General features: G+C 33.5%; 2 protein-coding genes across 3 annotated transcripts; both read left to right on the top strand.

Moving 5' to 3' along the window:
• On the top strand, positions 942-7,370 carry LOC107637308 (probable inactive leucine-rich repeat receptor kinase XIAO). 2 transcript variants are annotated; one of them, XM_021122050.1, is made up of 2 exons: positions 942-4,179; positions 7,126-7,370. In XM_021122050.1, the coding sequence occupies exon 1, from the start codon at positions 1,637-1,639 to the stop codon at positions 4,175-4,177; it is 2,541 nt and encodes an 846-aa protein (XP_020977709.1). In that variant the 5' UTR covers positions 942-1,636; the 3' UTR covers positions 4,178-4,179; positions 7,126-7,370. The 2 variants fall into 2 exon arrangements, with proteins under 2 accessions (XP_020977709.1, XP_020977708.1); XM_021122049.1 differs by having other exon boundaries at positions 943-4,179; positions 7,097-7,370.
• Positions 10,793-15,659, top strand: LOC107637307 (LRR receptor-like serine/threonine-protein kinase ERL2). The gene is made up of 5 exons (XM_016340736.1): positions 10,793-10,937; positions 11,503-12,107; positions 12,313-12,475; positions 13,150-13,797; positions 15,592-15,659. The coding sequence occupies exons 1-5, from the start codon at positions 10,793-10,795 to the stop codon at positions 15,657-15,659; spliced, it is 1,629 nt and encodes a 542-aa protein (XP_016196222.1).

Raw genomic sequence — 18,524 nt, 5'->3', positions numbered from 1 at the left:
TGTTATACTTTTTTAAAAGTAATCTTTTAAAAATTAATTTTTATAAACTATTTTTAAAAAATAAAAATTTTACTAAAATAAGGGTTAGAGAAGACTTAAGCTTATGCATAATCGAAAAACGGTAATGTTAGGAAGATAAAAAAATAGCCACAACTTATCTTATTTAGCATTCATTAATTGTCACAACAATTAATAAATGTTAAATAAAATAAATTATGGTTTTTCTTTGGTTACTAAACATTTCTGAACCAGAAAATTGACGTAAAATTAGTGGAGATGAATGTCACGAGTGTTTGTACAAAATGCAGGATCATTGTGTCAACTTCAACTACAAATTCTCTTATTTATTTGTTACCCGGTTCGAAATATTCACGAAAGTCCACAACCCACTGAAAGAGATAAGAAAGCCAATTTTTCTAGGAATATATGTTTGGTGTTGACTGTTGAGTCTCTCATATAATGCAACGTACATCAAACTAGGAAAGCTTTTTTGAAATTTGATTTCATGAGTGGAATTCTCTAATTAAAGCACTCAAATTGAAATTGGAGTAATAAGCAAGCGAAAGTATCTCTTATATATTATCACGTAATATTATTAATTTTTTTATTCATAATAAATATTTAAGAAAGAACTAACAATAAATAATTCATAGCTAGTGTGATGAACATAATAAGCTGACTTGTTAAGTCAATAGTTGAAGTCATGAGTGATGTGAGTATAGAGTACGTTGAGTGAGTGGAAGCATTTGAGCCACACTGGACAAGTTATTTATATTAGATTTAGTATATATCTTTGGTTTGAATTAGTCTTTGTGGAATTTGCTGTCCTCATTATGTATTTTGTGAGTATAACCTACGTACGCGTTGATTATTTTGTTAATTTGAATCAGTTGTTATAAATTGGAAATATGGCCTTATTTTGTTGAGCACACACATATGATATGATACAACAACTTCACTTGAAATATTGTGTGGTTGGAGTGATGATGATGAATGGTGTAGTTTATGCGGTGTTGATGGTGCAGGTACTTGCATGGACCAGCAGTGCAGTGGTGGTGCCAAGCGTGAAGTGCATTGAGAGTGAAAGGCAAGCTCTGCTTTCTCTCAAACGTGGCTTCGATCTGACCGATGATGATGATTGGCCGTCTTCATGGGGAGATGGGGAGCAGCAGAAGGAGTGTTGCAACTGGGAAGGCGTCAAGTGCAGCAATGTAACTGGTCATGTTCTCATGCTTGATCTCCATGGTTATCACTTTGCTGGCTCCATAAGCCCATCACGGCTGAGTTACATCATTTGAACTACTTGGACCTTAGCGGTATTCAGTTTACTCTCACCACATCTATCCCTCCTTTCATTGCCTCTTTAACCTTTTTGACACATCTCAGTCTCTCTTATTGTTTTTTCGGTGGAAACATACCCCCTCAATTGGGAAATCTGATCTTCCTCGAGTATCTTGATCTAGGAGGGAATGATTTTGATCCTCCGCAACAAATCCCTTCTCAGTTGTCAAATCTCTCTCATTTAGTGTACCTTGATCTTAGTTCCAATAATCTGGTTGGAGGATTTCCTCTTCAACTCACAAATTTGTCATCCTTGAAATATTTGGATCTTAGTGATAATAGCCTTAATGAAACAATGCCACCCCAACTTGGAAATCTCTTATCCTTGGAACATCTTAATCTAAGTGCAAATGCATTCACCGGAACCATTCCTAGTCAATTCAAAAACCTTTCTCGTTTACAGCATCTTGACCTCCATCCTATGTATTATGCCTGGGACAAAACCATGTCATTAAGTTCTGATTTACAATGGCTATCTGAGCTTTCAACCATGAGGTATCTTTCACTTCCTTGGATGAATCTAAGTGGTGCCAGCAATTGGCAACAACAAGTGAGTAGCCTTTCTCATCTTCAATATTTAGACTTGCATGGTTGCAATCTTGTTGATTCGGTGCTCACTTCATCACTTGCATCCCCTTCTAATTTCTCCACTTCTCTGTCATATGTGGATATCTCTAACAACTCTCCAAGGGATGCATCCTTGATATTCCCCTGGTTAATGAATTCCACTGGTAGCCTTGTTACTCTCAGAATGAATAATAATGGTTTAACAGGAACCATTCCAAAAACATTCGGGGACAACTTGAGCTCCCTTGAGGAGTTAAATCTTGCAAATAATGAGCTCAAAGGCCAAATACCTGTATCCTTGTTTCATAGTTGCAATTTGGTAGAAATACACCTATCGAAGAACCACTTGACAGGGGAGTTTCATGAATATATTCGAGAGTTTTCTCCTTGTGCTCATAAACCCTTACAAATCTTGGATCTGGGATGGAATGAAATTACGGGGATGGTCCCTGACCTCTCACAGCTTTCATCTTTGAAAGTGTTACGACTTGATAACAACAGGTTAAGTGGAACCATTCATGAAGGTATTGGACAACTATCCAATTTAAGTGACTTAAGCCTTGGAAATAATTTGTTGCATGGTTTGATATCTGAAGCTCATTTCTCAAGACTTTCCAATCTTTACACTTTGGATTTGTCTCATAATGCATTTGTTTTTAATGTTAGCGTCGATTGGGTTCCCCCTTTCAATTTAAGTGTCGTTAACTTGGCTTCTTGCAATTTGGGGCCTAACTTTCCAAAATGGCTTCAGACCCAGGTTTATATTTGGGATTTGGATATTTCCTATGCTGGAATTTCTAGCACTGTTCCTAATTGGTTTTGGGAACCCCTTCCTCAGATGTTGAATTTGAATATTTCTCACAACCGTCTTCGAGGAAAAATTGAAAGCCAAATTCTACCAGCTATTGTTTCTCTCGAAGGTCTTTCAGTTGATTTGAGCTTCAATTTATTTGAAGGCCCAATTCCAGCATTCCTTTCAACTGCTGAACATGTTTTCTTGTCCAATAACAGATTTTCAATTGCAAATCCTCTTCTATGTGCAAACTCATCCAAATACACGAGATTTATGGATTTGTCAAACAACAACCTTAGAGGAGAACTTTCCGATTGTTGGAGGAGTTCTGAGTTATTGGTCGTCCTAGATTTATCCAATAATCAGTTTTATGGAAATATGCCAAAATCTTTGGGGTCTTTAACAAATATCCAGTCAATACACTTTGAAGGCAATGATTTTTCAGGAGAGATACCATCATCCTTGCATAATTGCACACAACTACAAGTTTTTGATGTTGCAGGTAATAACTTGTCAGGAACAATACCAAGCTGGATTGGAGATAATATTCCAAAGCTACTTGTACTTAGCTTACATTCCAATCATTTTCATGGTAACATTCCATTAAGCATGTGCAATCTTCATGAACTCCATGTCTTGGACCTTTCTCTCAATATTCTCTCTGGCAATATACCTAAATGCATAAGTAATCTTTCTGCTATGGCCACTCTAGCAAATTCAAATGCAACCATTACCGATGACTATCATAATAATGTTATCACGACTGACGTGCATAACGGTTCTACCTATGGACCCGAAGTTTCCATAATTTATAATGATAGCACATCACTCATATGGAAAGGAAAAATGTCAAAATATGGAAGCACCCTGGGATTGTTGAGAAGTATTGATTTCTCCAGCAACAGGTTAACAGGGAAAATACCAACTGAGATGATGAGTCTTATTGGCTTGGTTTCTTTAAATCTTTCAAGAAACTTGTTCAGTGGAGAAATTCCTCCAACTATTGGACAGCTGAAGTCAATAGATTTTCTTGATCTATCCAGAAATCATTTGTCAGGAACAATTCCTTCACAGCTTGCTCAGATTGACCGTCTCAGTGTTCTTGACTTGTCATACAATGATTTATCTGGAGAAATCCCACTTGGCACGCAACTTCAAACTAGGGATGCTTCTGATTATGCAGGAAATCCAAAACTTTGTGGTGCTCCCCTCAACAATACTTGTCCCATTCATGGTCACCAGATCAGTGAACATGATGCTGATGGTGATGATGATGAACAATTTGTAAGCGAGGGGTTCTACATTGCTATGGCTGCTGGATTTGTTATGGCATTTTGGGGAGTTTGCTTCTCATTGATTTTGAAGAAATCTTGGAGATATGCTTATTTCAAGTTGTTGAGTGATGTCTATGACAAGCTCTATGTATTTACAGCGATCAAGGTGGCCAAGCTGAAAAGGATCAGATCTCAAATATGAAGGTATGCACCGTTTTCATTTCTTCTAGTTTTTGTTATTGTTGATATAGTTGTTATATTCATAATATTGGTATACCAAAAAAATTAATATCTGATCTATATAAACGAAACAAACTATAGTAGTGTTAAAATGTACTTTATTATAGTTGAAACCTTAAGTTGGACACACCAAATAAACCATTTATTATTGATTTTTGAATGGTTAAAACATAGCTTAGTTGATTACTTCCTAGTTAAAACAGTAGCTTACTTATAATATTAGTTCCTAACAAACATATGTTGTATTTTACCGAACATGTGTTCGTTTGATGCAAGAAGATCTTCATGGTTATCCGTTTGAAGTGGATATGTTGTTGAGAATAAGTATCACTTTTTCTAAGGATTTCCATGGTTAAAAATTATGTTGTAGGTGCGAATTGATGAAGTTTGGACAGAATGCTTTTTCGTATCACTCTGTTTATATTTTCTAAATTGGATATTTATATATGGGTGTGAAGCTTGGTTTTATATATTTTATTCACGTTTTTTGGTTTAAGAGTGCATGTTTTAGTGTGTTTTTGTATAAGTGGATTGATTTCATTCAAGTTCTCTAGTGCTACTCTGTTTGGCTTGGGATTCGGTGGTCCCAGAACGTTTGGACCACTTAGTGGTCCCATAATAAAACATATTTTTTAAGTTTTTTTAACAATTGCTACATAATCCTTTAACTAATTTTAATTATAGATTGACCCCATATATTTTATATAATTATAAAAATGATTTTTTATTTTATAAATAATTAATTTATCATAAATCTATCATGTTCATTAACAATCAAGAACAAAAACAATTTGTTGGCCATTACAATCGATTAAAATATTAAATTTGATTCGTCTCGTTCGCGAGGAATCATAAAATTGTGTTTTCTGCGAAAACCAATCGATTGGAATAATGAATCAATCGATTGGATTACAGTTTACCACTAAACAATCGATTGAAAATTGCCAAAGCATGGTTTCCGCATAACTCAATCGATTGGTCATATGATCCAATCGATTGGACGATCAATAAAAATTAGATTTTTGTAATTCAATCGATTGTTTAGAATTTTCAATCGATTGAATGCTTCAAAACAACCTGGGTCTCACCAAATTCAATCGATTGCTTTTGTGACTCAATCGATTGAATTTACCCAAACAATATGAATTTGCCAATTTCAATCGATTGTAGTGTGTGTGAATTCAAATTCAATCGATTGAAATAATAATTCAATCGATTGGAACGCAATGTATTACGCCTATGTTCCAATCGATTGAATTATTATTTCAATCGATTGAATTTGAATTCACACACACTACAATCGATTGAAATTGGCAAATTCATATTGTTTGGGTAAATTCAATCGATTGAGTCACAAAAGCAATCGATTGAATTTGGTGAGACCCAGGTTGTTTTGAAGCATTCAATCGATTGGAAATTCTAAACAATCGATTGAATTACAAAAATCCAATTTTTATTCATCGTCGATTGGATCGTATGACCAATCGATTGAGTTATGCGAAAATCATATTTTTGGCAATTTTCAATCGATTGTTTAGTGGTAAACTGTAATCCAATCGATTGATTCATTATTCCAATCGATTGGTTTTCGCAGAAAACACAATTTTATGATTCCTCGCGAACGAGACGAATCAACTTTAATATTTTAATCGATTGTAATGGCCAACAAATTGTTTTTGTTCTTGATTGTTAATGAACATGATAGATTTATGATAAATTAATTATTTATAAAATAAAAAATCGTTTTTATAATTATATAAAATATATGGGGTTAATTTATAATTAAAATTAGTTAAAGGACTATGTAACAGTTGTTAAAAAAACTTAAAAAACATGTTTTATTATGGGACCACTAAGTGGTCCAAACGTTCTGGGACCACCGAATCCTGAGCCAGGTTACATACGAGGTTATATTAAACTTTTAAATTTTGAAAAGTACAAGCCAACTTTGAAAAGCTCTATCCTAGGTGCTTTTAAAAGTACTCCGATCTTTTAAAAGCTGCAAGCACAAGCACATGATCTTTTTTATTTACCAAACACAAAATGAGGAGTTTGAACTTTTAAAAAGCACAAGCACCTTTTCAAAAAGTTTTACCAAACTAAGCCTAAGTATATCAACAGCTCTCGAAAACAGAGTGGCTCAGGATTCGGTGGTCCCAGAACGTTTGGACCACTTAGTGGTCCCATAATAAAACATGTTTTTTAAGTTTTTTTAACAACTGTTACATAGTCCTTTAACTAATTTTAATTATAAATTGACCCCTTATAATTATATAAAATATATGGGGTCAATCTATAATTAAAATTAGTTAAAGGATTATGTAGCAGTTGTTAAAAAAACTTAAAAAACATGTTTTATTATGGGACCACTAAGTGGTCCAAACGTTCTGGGACCACCGAATCCCAAGCCATGTAACCTCATATGTTAACTAATTTTTAAATTCAATGCTTGCATTTATGTCTATTATAGTATTTTTGAATTTTAAAAGCTATTTTACCAAACACAATTGATGTTGCTTATGTTTATTAAAAGTTATTTTTTATTTGATTTACCAAACATAAATGCTACAACTTTTAAAAAGCCATCTTTTAAAAGTTAACTTTTATAAGCTACTTTTGAAAAGTAAAAGCTTTACCAAACTAAGCCTAAACTATACTCAAGAGAGTGTTTACTGTTTTCACTTTTTATACATGCAGACTCTTTTATTATATATTTAGTCTTTATATATATACAATTGTAAACATGTGAACTTGTTCTTGTATTATAATATATGTTTATGGGATATGGATTGCATTTATGTTACTTAAATGTATAGTTCTGCTCTTTTACACATATATATTTTGAATATTATCTAACATGTAATGTTGTCATATCTTTCAGGCAAAAGAGTAGCTTTGTTTGTGATACAGCCAGAATCTTCATGCATGTGTATCCATTTGGAAGGAGACCAATAACATTTAGAGATGCAGTTAATATAATAAGTGTTATGTTTGCATATTCTAGCCCTCTTTTTAGGTTTTCTGCTATAGCTGCAGGGTGTTTGTTTTGTTATATTGGTGTGATTGTAAAACTTGGCCTTTGTTTTATTGCTGTAATTTATTTTCAGGAACGATATTAAGTGTTAGTTATTGTGGACTTGTGGTAGTTCTGTTTTTGTTCAGTTCATGCTTACCATTTTCATATAAAATTAATATTTTCTTCTTTCAAAGAAAAAGAAAGTAGAAAAGCTTTCAAAAAGCATTGGTTTCCTCTTAACATTTCAAGAAACACAATGAGAGGAGATAAATTTTAACTATAGGACAATTGAAGTTGATAAATTTTCTTCATTTATTTAAAAACTCTTTTTTTTTTGGAAGGAATATTCACAACTTCTCATCATTTTTATGTTTAATTTTGTATTGATTTTTTCCATAAAAAAAAAAAATAAACTACACTCGTGGTGGTTTCCACTTTTCAACTGTATCATTTCCATCACGTGAAATATAGCGCAAGATATCTATCTATCTATTTGTATATCTATATAAAAGTTGATACTAACATATAATAGAATGAATTTATGTTGGTGATGCGTTAGTTATTTCCATTAACGAATTGTATGCTCTATATTAGTGCCAAATAATGGTATAACGAAAGGAAAAGTATATAGAACCAAGAGGTTACTAGTTAAAAACTAAACAAAACTACATTAATTTATATTAATAATTAATTAATTTTAAATTTTTTAAATTTAAAATTTAAAAAATTTTAAATTGATTAAGTAAACTTAATTAAAACCTATAAAAACTTTCCTCTTCTCTCTCACATTAACCTACCCACCTCCAACAATCACACACATAAACCCCTCTCTCTCACTGTTGCGTTCAAGGTTTTATGTGAAGCATTACATGTTTGGTGATAAGTAGAATGCAATGCGACTTCAAGTGAGAAGGGGCTGGAATCAGTGTGTACTGGGTTTTGTTTTTATTAGGGTCTAGGGATAGTTATTATACTAGTAGTTAAAGGGTATGGATGTTGACAGATGTGGGAGGTTGTATTCATATTTCTTTTGATTCTTTATGAATGTGTTTTTTTTTGTGTTTGGACACACTCTTTTCTGGAATTTCATCACATTGTATGAAGAGATTCTACCTTGTACGCAATTATTTTGAGATATTAGGAGTCCTTTTAATAAACTACATACTTGATCTTAGTTAAAAGAAGTCCTTGAACAATTACAGAAAAATAAAAAAAACATCCTAATACTTAACAAAAGAAACATCTAATTATATTTTAACAAAAATAATTAAATATCTATAAAATTTTTAAAAAAATATAAAATTCTTAAAGAAATAGAGACATTCACATTTGCAATACAAAAAAATTCGAAAAATATATAAAAGAACATCCATTTAATATGAAAAAGAAACATTCTGATACTTAGTAGAAGAAACATCCATATATATTAACTCGTAGAGATTTTGAATTCATCTAAAGGTATTTAGCTGGGTTTTGGCTGATATGCTTTTGGTTCCATAGCTTTACTCATTTATGTTATATTATTTTTTGTATTTATGCCTCGTCAATAATTTTACATACATATTTATAAATTAACTTTTAAATTCAATATTAATTTACATATTATTAATTCATCCATAATATAATATGGGTTAATAGTTAAATTAATCTCTCAAAGATAAGACACTCTTCAAATTCATTCTTTGAATATTTTTAAAATCAAATTGGTCCTTCAAAGATTGAGAATTAATCATATTTGTCCTCTAGTCACTCCATTAACAATTTTTTTCAAAGATTGATGTGATAAAACGTTAATTGATAACATATATAATACCTGATATGTCTAATTGGATATTGACCAAACATGTTTATGAAAATTTATTAATTTAGTCATCTTCCCCAATTACAAGAATCCTATTTCTAATATGACCTAGTGATTAAATTGGTTGGTTTTTGTAAACATATTTAGTTAACGTTTAATTCAACATGTTATGTGTCATGTATACCATCAATTAACATTTTACATTATTAATTGTCGACGAAAATTGTGAGTAGAGTAATTGAATGATAGATATAATTAATTCGTAATCTTTAATGGACTAATTTGATTGAAAAATTCTTTAAGGGACGAATTTAAAAAATACCTTATTTTTCAAGAACTAATTTAATTATTAATCTAATATAATATTTTAAATTTATATTATATAATATAATTAATTTAGCTCTTAATATATAGCAGGTCTTAATCTAGTGGAGAGGTAGATTATTTATATTATATAGTATATTTTAATAAATGTTATATTAAAAATATTTTAGAGAACATATTATAAATAGATTTTGAATTTATTTATTTTTAAAAAAGACATAAGTTATTTATATTAGAATTATACAAAATTGTATTTTTTTTTTGTTTTTTCATTTTTCGATTTGCATTAAAGGCTACACTTTATCTTTTCTTGCGATTTTTTTGTTTGTAAATAATGAAAAAAATAAATAATGAGAATGAAAAACATATAAAAATGTTATATTAAATTTAAAGAATTTTTTACAATTATTATAAGAAATTAAGAAATGAAGAGTAGTAAGAGTCTTAATATGTATAAATTGTAGAATTTGAATATTTGTAACTGAAATTTTTTATAATTATTATTATTATGACACTTTTAATGTATGTTTATTGCATTTAATTAATACTTGATGTTTCAATTGAATAATAATATATAAGAGTTTTTTGTTTTAATTTTTTTTAAATATTTTACTAAATAGTGATGGATTGATTTTCATCTAACAATTTTAGGTATTATCTCATCCGGTCTGTCATTACCACTGCAAATCCTTCTACAACAAAGAGAATAAGACATGGTCAAATAATGATAATCCATTCTAAGTAAATTGTGGAAGCAATACTGCACATGTGGAATAACAATTTGAAAAAGAGGAACACGTAAATATAAATTGCGGAAGAAGTACTCCACATGTAAAATAACAATTTATAATTTGATGATGAAATATTGCAATCAATAGTATATATGGAGCAATAATTTTAAATGCACATTAATTTTGGTTGTGAGTGTTGGATAGAACCGTTTACAAAAGAGGAATACATAAACTTGTGCTACTTGCAATGAGTTCACAATTAAAATGTTATTATTTATAACAAATAAATAGGGCTATTGAACATGATATTGAACAATGAGAAGAGTAAACGGCAAAGTTGAAAATCTTTAGGAAAATACTTGAGACAAATTTCCTACGTTAGCGGCGCCAAATGGTGACGTTGGTCTGAGACCCAGAATCGAGCTTTGGAGAACCGTTTACAAAAGAAGAATACATAAACTTGTGCTACTTGCAATGAGTTCACAATTAAAATGTTATTATTTATAACAAATAAATAGGGCTATTGAAAATGATATTGAACAATGAGAAGAGTAAACGGCAAAGTTGAAAATCTTTAGGAAGATATCCGAGACAAATTTCTTACGTTGACGGCGGCGAGTGGTGATGTTGGTCTGAGACCCAAAATCGAGCTCTGGCAGAAAACCGCAAGAAGAGGAATGGAGTTTGCCTTGATTTCTGCAATTTATGCAATGCGGCTCCGCCGGAGATGGATATCGCGATGTACAATTTGTTTTGAGGAAAAAACAATGGCTCATGGGACCGGAAGAGGATGGAGGAAATAGAATGGGACCGGAAGAGGATGGAGGAAATAAGATCTTGGTACGGAGAGGTGCTAAAAAGGTGAGGATTTGAGAAAGGTAATAAGCTCTTTGGTTTTGAGAGCTTTTTGTTAGGGTAAATGTTAATTTGTGTTTTTGTTGTTTTAGAAATAAGGATTGATTTGAAAAAGTTAATTTGTTGGTTTTTATTGTGTTTTTTAGTTGTGTTTTGTGTTTTATGTGAAAATAAAAGTTAATTTGACAAGATTTGAGTGGTGGATTCTAAAATTTTGTCAAGTAAGCGTTGGTGCTGATATGGCGTTAGTAGAAGAAGAGAAATAACTTAGAAATAATGTGGGTAAACCTATGTATCTACTTTTATATATTAAGAATAGATTAGTTAACCCGCGTTGATCAATTCAACTCCATTCTTCATGTCTTCAATTTTGGACTAGTCTTTGACACATAGGTGGTTAGCTTAAGCTTAATATATGACTGACCTTTGCTCTTGTAAATAATCATTCCTCTTTCATTCATGTATACACGCTTCCATTTGCTACACAATTACCATGAATCCAAGGTTTTCTATGGCATTTCATTATTATGTCTTTATTGTGTTCTTCATGCACATATCAGTGTTACATGTACTTGCATTAAACCCCATGATTGGCAACGTTACTGTGAAGTGCATAGAGAGTGAAAGGCATGCACTACTTGCTTTGAAACACGGTTTTCATCTCAACAACAATGCTTGGCTTTCTTCTTGGGGACACGGAGACAATCAAAAAGAGTGTTGTAACTGGGAACACATCCAGTGTAGCAATGAAACAGGCCATGTTTTGAAGCTTGATCTTCATGTTTCTGATCATATTGTAAGAGCTGGCTCCATTACTACAGCACTGGCTGAGTTGCATCATTTGAACTATTTGGATCTTAGTTACATTTCTTTCAATCTCACCCCATCAATTGCTATCTTTGTTGCCTCTTTAACCCATTTGAGATACCTCAATCTTTCACACTCTGGCTTCCAAGGAAAAGTACCCCATCAGTTTGGGAACTTGCTCTTCTTGGAATATCTTGATCTCGCATATAATAGCCTCTTTGCAGAAATCCCTCCTCAAATTTCAAACCTCACTAATTTATTGTACCTTCATTTGGGATCCAATTCTTTTCATGGGAACATTCCTCCACAATTTGGAAGTCTCTTATCCTTGAAATATTTGGATTTGAGTGAAAATGTAGTATATAGGAAGCAATAATTTTAAATGCACATTAATTTTGGTTGTGACTGTTGGACAGAACCGTTTATAAAAGAGGAATACATAAACTTGTGCTACTTGCAATGAGTTCACAATTAAAATGTTATTATTTATAACAAATAAATAGGGCTATTGAAAATGATATTGAACAATGAGAAGAGTAAACGGCAAAGTTGAAAATCTTTAGGAAGATATCCGAGACAAATTTCTTACGTTGACGGCGGCGAGTGGTGATGTTGGTCTGAGACCCAAAATCGAGCTCTGGCAGAAAACCGCAAGAAGAGGAATGGAGTTTGCCTTGATTTCTGCAATTTATGCAATGCGGCTCCGCCGGAGATGGATATCGCGATGTACAATTTGTTTTGAGGAAAAAATAATGGCTCATGGGACCGGAAGAGGATGGAGGAAATAGGATGGGACCGGAAGAAGATGGAGGAAATAAGATTTTGGTACGGAGAGGTGCTAAGAGGGTGAGGATTTGAGAAAGGTAATAAGCTCTTTGGTTTTGAGAGCTTTTTGTTAGGGTAAATGTTAATTTGTGTTTTTGTTGTTTTAGAAATAAGGATTGATTTGAAAAAGTTAATTTGTTGGTTTTTATTGTGTTTTTTAGTTGTGTTTTGTGTTTTATGTGAAAATAAAAGTTAATTTGACAAGATTTGAGTGGTGGATTCTAAAATTTTGTCAAGTAAGCGTTGGTGCTGATATGGCGTTAGTAGAAGAAGAGAAATAACTTAGAAATAATGTGGGTAAACCTATGTATCTACTTTTATATATTAAGAATAGATTAGTTAACCCGCGTTGATCAATTCAACTCCATTCTTCATGTCTTCAATTTTGGACTAGTCTTTGACACATAGGTGGTTAGCTTAAGCTTAATATATGACTGACCTTTGCTCTTGTAAATAATCATTCCTCTTTCATTCATGTATACACGCTTCCATTTGCTACACAATTACCATGAATCCAAGGTTTTCTATGGCATTTCATTATTATGTCTTTATTGTGTTCTTCATGCACATATCAGTGTTACATGTACTTGCATTAAACCCCATGATTGGCAACGTTACTGTGAAGTGCATAGAGAGTGAAAGGCATGCACTACTTGCTTTGAAACACGGTTTTCATCTCAACAACAATGCTTGGCTTTCTTCTTGGGGACACGGAGACAATCAAAAAGAGTGTTGTAACTGGGAACACATCCAGTGTAGCAATGAAACAGGCCATGTTTTGAAGCTTGATCTTCATGTTTCTGATCATATTGTAAGAGCTGGCTCCATTACTACAGCACTGGCTGAGTTGCATCATTTGAACTATTTGGATCTTAGTTACATTTCTTTCAATCTCACCCCATCAATTGCTATCTTTGTTGCCTCTTTAACCCATTTGAGATACCTCAATCTTTCACACTCTGGCTTCCAAGGAAAAGTACCCCATCAGTTTGGCAACTTGCTCTTCTTGGAATATCTTGATCTCGCATATAATAGCCTCTTTGCAGAAATCCCTCCTCAAATTTCAAACCTCACTAATTTATTGTACCTTCATTTGGGATCCAATTCTTTTCATGGGAACATTCCTCCACAATTTGGAAGTCTCTTATCCTTGAAATATTTGGATTTGAGTGAAAATGATTTCAATGGAACTATTCCAGAAAATTTTGGAAATCTTTATGATGGTTTCAGTGGCTAAGAGAAGGGGGTTGAATCTTAACCCCCTTTTTTTACTTGGTAACACTTGCTGAACTTTGAGGAGACTTTTCTGTTTTTATCTCGTCCCTAGCCACGAGACTTTTTCTTTTTGTCTCGTCACTTGGCACGAGATAATTTTTTGTTTTAGCTCCTGTGCAGTAGAAACAGAAATGGAGTAGTAGAGAAAGAAGATTACACCCAGATATATCCTGGTTCAACTGCTAAGTGCAATGCAGCCTACATCCAGTCTCCATCACAACAATGATGGAATTTCACTATAATCAACTTGATTACAAACTGTAAAGTGCTAACCCAACTTACAAGGGGATTCCCACAAAATCATGAAACACAACATAGATGAACAAAGGAACTCTAAGGACATCTATGGCTTTTTCTTTTAATTTTGCACTCTCGGCCTTTTTCCGCTCTATGGCTTTTTCATACAAACCTCACTGTTTATCTTTTTCCATGAGACTCAAGACATGACAAAATTAAACAGAAAAATACAAAACAGAATACATTGAAGGAGAAGAAAATCTATAAGCTTAGGTAGCTCTGAGAATCCTGTGCTTTGCACTCTCACTGCTTACTTCTAACTCCTTGCTCCAAATAGTGGCTGTTCTCTCTTTTTATAGAAGAGGGAAGCTTCCACATTTGAAACCAAAATCCAAGCTTAACTTCTTCTTCCTTCACATGCAACCGGTTCGGCCAGAGAGAGAGAAGAGATAACTCATGCAAAACCCAACATGCAATTACCTCTAGTCCTTCCTTGGTCATCACTCTCCATCAATCCGAGCGCTCCATCCTTGGCTTGCTATCCAAGATGGAATAATTTTCGGCCCAATTATGATCTGCATCACAAAATTATTAATTAACATATGTTAAATGAAAATCAAATTAATAATTTTGTTAATTAAATATTTCAATGATGTTTGTTCATCATCAAAATTAAATTGGAGTTTTTCAAACTCATCAATCTCCCCCTTGATGACAAACATTATTAAAATTGAAATGGAAAGAAATTTAAAGATTGAGTAAAGAATACTCCCTTTGAATTTGAATTTCTCCCCTTTCTAATTGTCACATGGCTCCCCCTTAATATATACCATTTTTACAAGGGAAGCACTAACCTGTAACAATTTAATCAAGTTTCAAGTAACAATGTTATTCAACATATTTATTTTGAAATGTTGAATGCTTGATTTATGAGCAGAGTGTGATGATAATCAAAACTCATTTGTTATCATAAATTGATTTTCTGCTCAAACTCACCATAATCAATCAAAATCTATTTTTGGCAGAAGACTTGCTGTTCAAAAATAAATAAGAGCATTCTTGGTAGGAAAAATATTTTTCAATCATGATTTAATCTTTTCAAACACAGCAATTTTCATCATTACGAGCTAAAGAAACTGCCAAAAATAAATCCAACATAAATCAATTTTTCAAGGTAAATAGAATGTATTATAAACATAGTAAACATATTTTACTAAGATAATTCAAAATATTCAATATAACATGCATATTCATCAACAACCAGGCATTCATGTAATCAAGTGCATTGCCAAACATATATCATAACCAAATGTCAAATGCATTTCCAGCAGCAGTGAACTCAGTGAAACAAATGCAATATCAACATGCATCTTTTTAACAAGGGTGATCATGAATTTTCAACTGAAAATTTTATCCCCTGTTTCAGTTTTCAGTTTCCCCTGTTTCAATTTCAATTTTGGAAAAATTTCATCCCCTGTTTCAGTTTTCAATTTCCCCTGTTTCAGTTTCAATTTTGGAAACCTTTTTTCTCCCCCTTTTGTCATCAAGGGGCACCTGCAAAGAAAGGTATTGACAGCACAACAAAATATCCATAATAAAGTAACAAAAGTGTATCAAAGTGTTATAGAGCAGTGAGTATCAAGTCATGCCTCTACAAAATAAGATTGAGCCTAATAATGCCAATATCAAATAAAACAAAGAAACAGTCATCAATCATCAGAAAGATTGAACTCTGAATCAGAATCATCTTCGTTATCCTCTGTCCCCATCTCATCCTCAAAGCTTTGAATCATGAAGCCAACCCTTTCGTGACATTTCTTCCAGGCCTTTTCATTTTCATATGCCAACTTCCGGGCAGCCTTGTGGGATTAAACCATCAACTTTGACATGTTGAGAAATTCATTAAGAACTTCCCTGATTGATGCAGTCACTTTGGAAGGTTCAGGGGGACGCTCTCAAGATCGCTGAGTGACGGCTCGGAGGGCATTGAGCGCTTGCTTTTCCTACCCGAAACTCCTCCTCCTTTAATCGTCGAGACCTTGTTTTTAACAACTTCATTAGATAAATCAACCTTAAAATACTCAAAGATACATGTGAAGAACATTCCATAAGGAAGATTAGCCTTTTTAGTGCTTTTAACTGCTTCCCACATATGACATATCATAATATAAGCAAATGAAATTGGAGAAGAAGTAATAAGGGCAAAGAGAATAATGGAGTCAGAAACTGTTACTCTATGGTGAGAACCACTTTGTGGAGTGAGGATGTGAGTGATGATCCGGTGCAATAGTGAGTTCCCAGGACCAAGTGCTCGATGGGTTGGGATTAATCCATCTAATCCAGAAAGATTTGCACAGATGTGTTGCAAGACAATTTGCTGTGCAACTCCAACTAGATCATCCCATTTATCAATCATGTAAACTTTTGGTCCTTCATCCTCGTACCCAAGAGAAGCGCTTATGGTTTGAGGATTGAGAGTCATGTAAACACGCTTGACGTAAGAGTGAATTGAACCATCTATCAAACGCATGTTTGCATAGAATTCCCGGACCAGCCCTGGGTAAACAAGTTTCTGAATGTGAACCAATGGGGTCCACTTCAGGGCATCGAACAGAGAAGAGAAGTTGATTCCTTTGGTGGCCAGATTGTCAAGATTTACCAAGTATGAGGGGCAGAGATGACGTGTCAGCAGAACCTCTTTGTGGAATTCATAGAAGACACAGCAGTAGAACCGAGAGGGATCAAAATGTGAGTGAGTTTTGTGAAATTTGTTCTTGAACTCTAGTGATTCCAAATTTGCAGGTTCTCTAGTGTCATGTAACACAAAGCTTTTCTTCTTCTGAGAGCTTTTTGCATGTGGAGTGGATTTTTTGGGTGGTGATGGAGGGGGTGAAGTGTGTGATTCCTCTTCATCTTCTTCAACACTCGGTTGCTTTTTCTTTCCAGTCTTGCCTCTCCCTGAAGTTTTCTGAGCAACGACTTTCCGGCGCATAGTTTCGGTCTTTTTGGAGGGGGTGTATGAGTAGAAGAGGATGTAGAATGAAGATGGATATGGGTGTGAGTTTGAGGTGATGAAAAAGGTGGACTTTTTGGAATGAGGGTTCGGCCACTTCTTCTAAGTGCTGTTTTCTTTTTCATGGTGAACGAAAAGAATGGGGATGGAAGATGAAGTGATGCCCGAAGGTGTGGTGAGTGGAGGGAGGTTAGAGGGCATTAAATGTTGATTGGAAAGAGATGATGGGGAAGTTAATGACCATTATGGCGCGGTTATTAACCAAAGGGGGTTTCAAAAATTGAAAAAGGGAGTTTCCTTGAATCAAGGGATTAGTTGGAAGGAAAGATTTGATTTGACAACATGCTTCTTCCAACAAGATTTGAAAAGACAACCAAGGGATTTTGTGATTTTATTTTTCAAAGAAGGAGGAACTAACTAAACTGTCATGATAGGGTCAAAAACTATTAGGTAGGGCCCATAAAAATTGAATTCTGCGTTGCCTCCCCCTTGATCATAGTTCTTCCATCATGCCCTTATTTTTATCTCGTTCAAACCTACGAGACAAAACTGAACAGAGTCAAATATTCACAAATTATCAATGAAACTTAAATCAAACATTCCCAAACTTTTTCTTAAGGTACAAAATCTGTCTTCACAGAGGGGTTTTGTAAAAATATCAGCAATTTGGTCTTCAGATTTTACAAATTGAATATCAATAGTACCCTTTTGCACATGTTCTCTAATGAAATGATATTTTATCTCAATGTACTTGGTTCTTGAGTGCAGAACAGGATTTTTTAAAATGTTTATAGCACTCATATTATCACAAAATAAGGGTATACTATTGATCTTTAATTTGTAATCTTCTAATTGTGTTTTTAACCAAATTAATTGAGAGCAACATGCAGATGTGGAAATGTATTATGTTTCAACTGTGGATAAAGCCACTGTGGCTTGCTTCTTGCTTGACCACATGTTGAGTGAGCTTCCAAGGAAGCAACACATGCCGGATGTGCTCCGTCTATCCACTCTATCTCCCGCAAAATCTGCATCACAAAACCCTACTGCACAAAAGTCATCAGATTTAGGATACCATAATCCAAAATTGCAAGTCCCCTTAATGTATCTAATGATGCGCTTAATAGCCGTAAGGTGATATTCTTTTGAGTGAGATTGAAACCTTGAGCATACACCCACACTTTGAACAATATCCGGTCTAGAGGAGGTAAGGTACATAAGTGAACCTATCATTCCTCTATACCTTGTTTCATCCACATCTTGGCCATCATCATCCTTTTCAAGTTTTGTGTTAGGATGCATTGGTGTACCCATTGATTTGGAATTTTCTAGACCAAACTTTTTAATAAGTTCTTTTGCATACTTTCCTTGGTGAATAAAAGTACCACTAGGAGTTTGTTTAATTTGGAGGCCAAGAAAGAAAGT

The sequence above is a fragment of the Arachis ipaensis genome, chromosome B04 (genome assembly GCF_000816755.2).
Source record: "Arachis ipaensis cultivar K30076 chromosome B04, Araip1.1, whole genome shotgun sequence".
NCBI lineage: Eukaryota > Viridiplantae > Streptophyta > Magnoliopsida > Fabales > Fabaceae > Arachis > Arachis ipaensis.
This window is presented reverse-complemented; position numbering and strand designations above follow the sequence as displayed.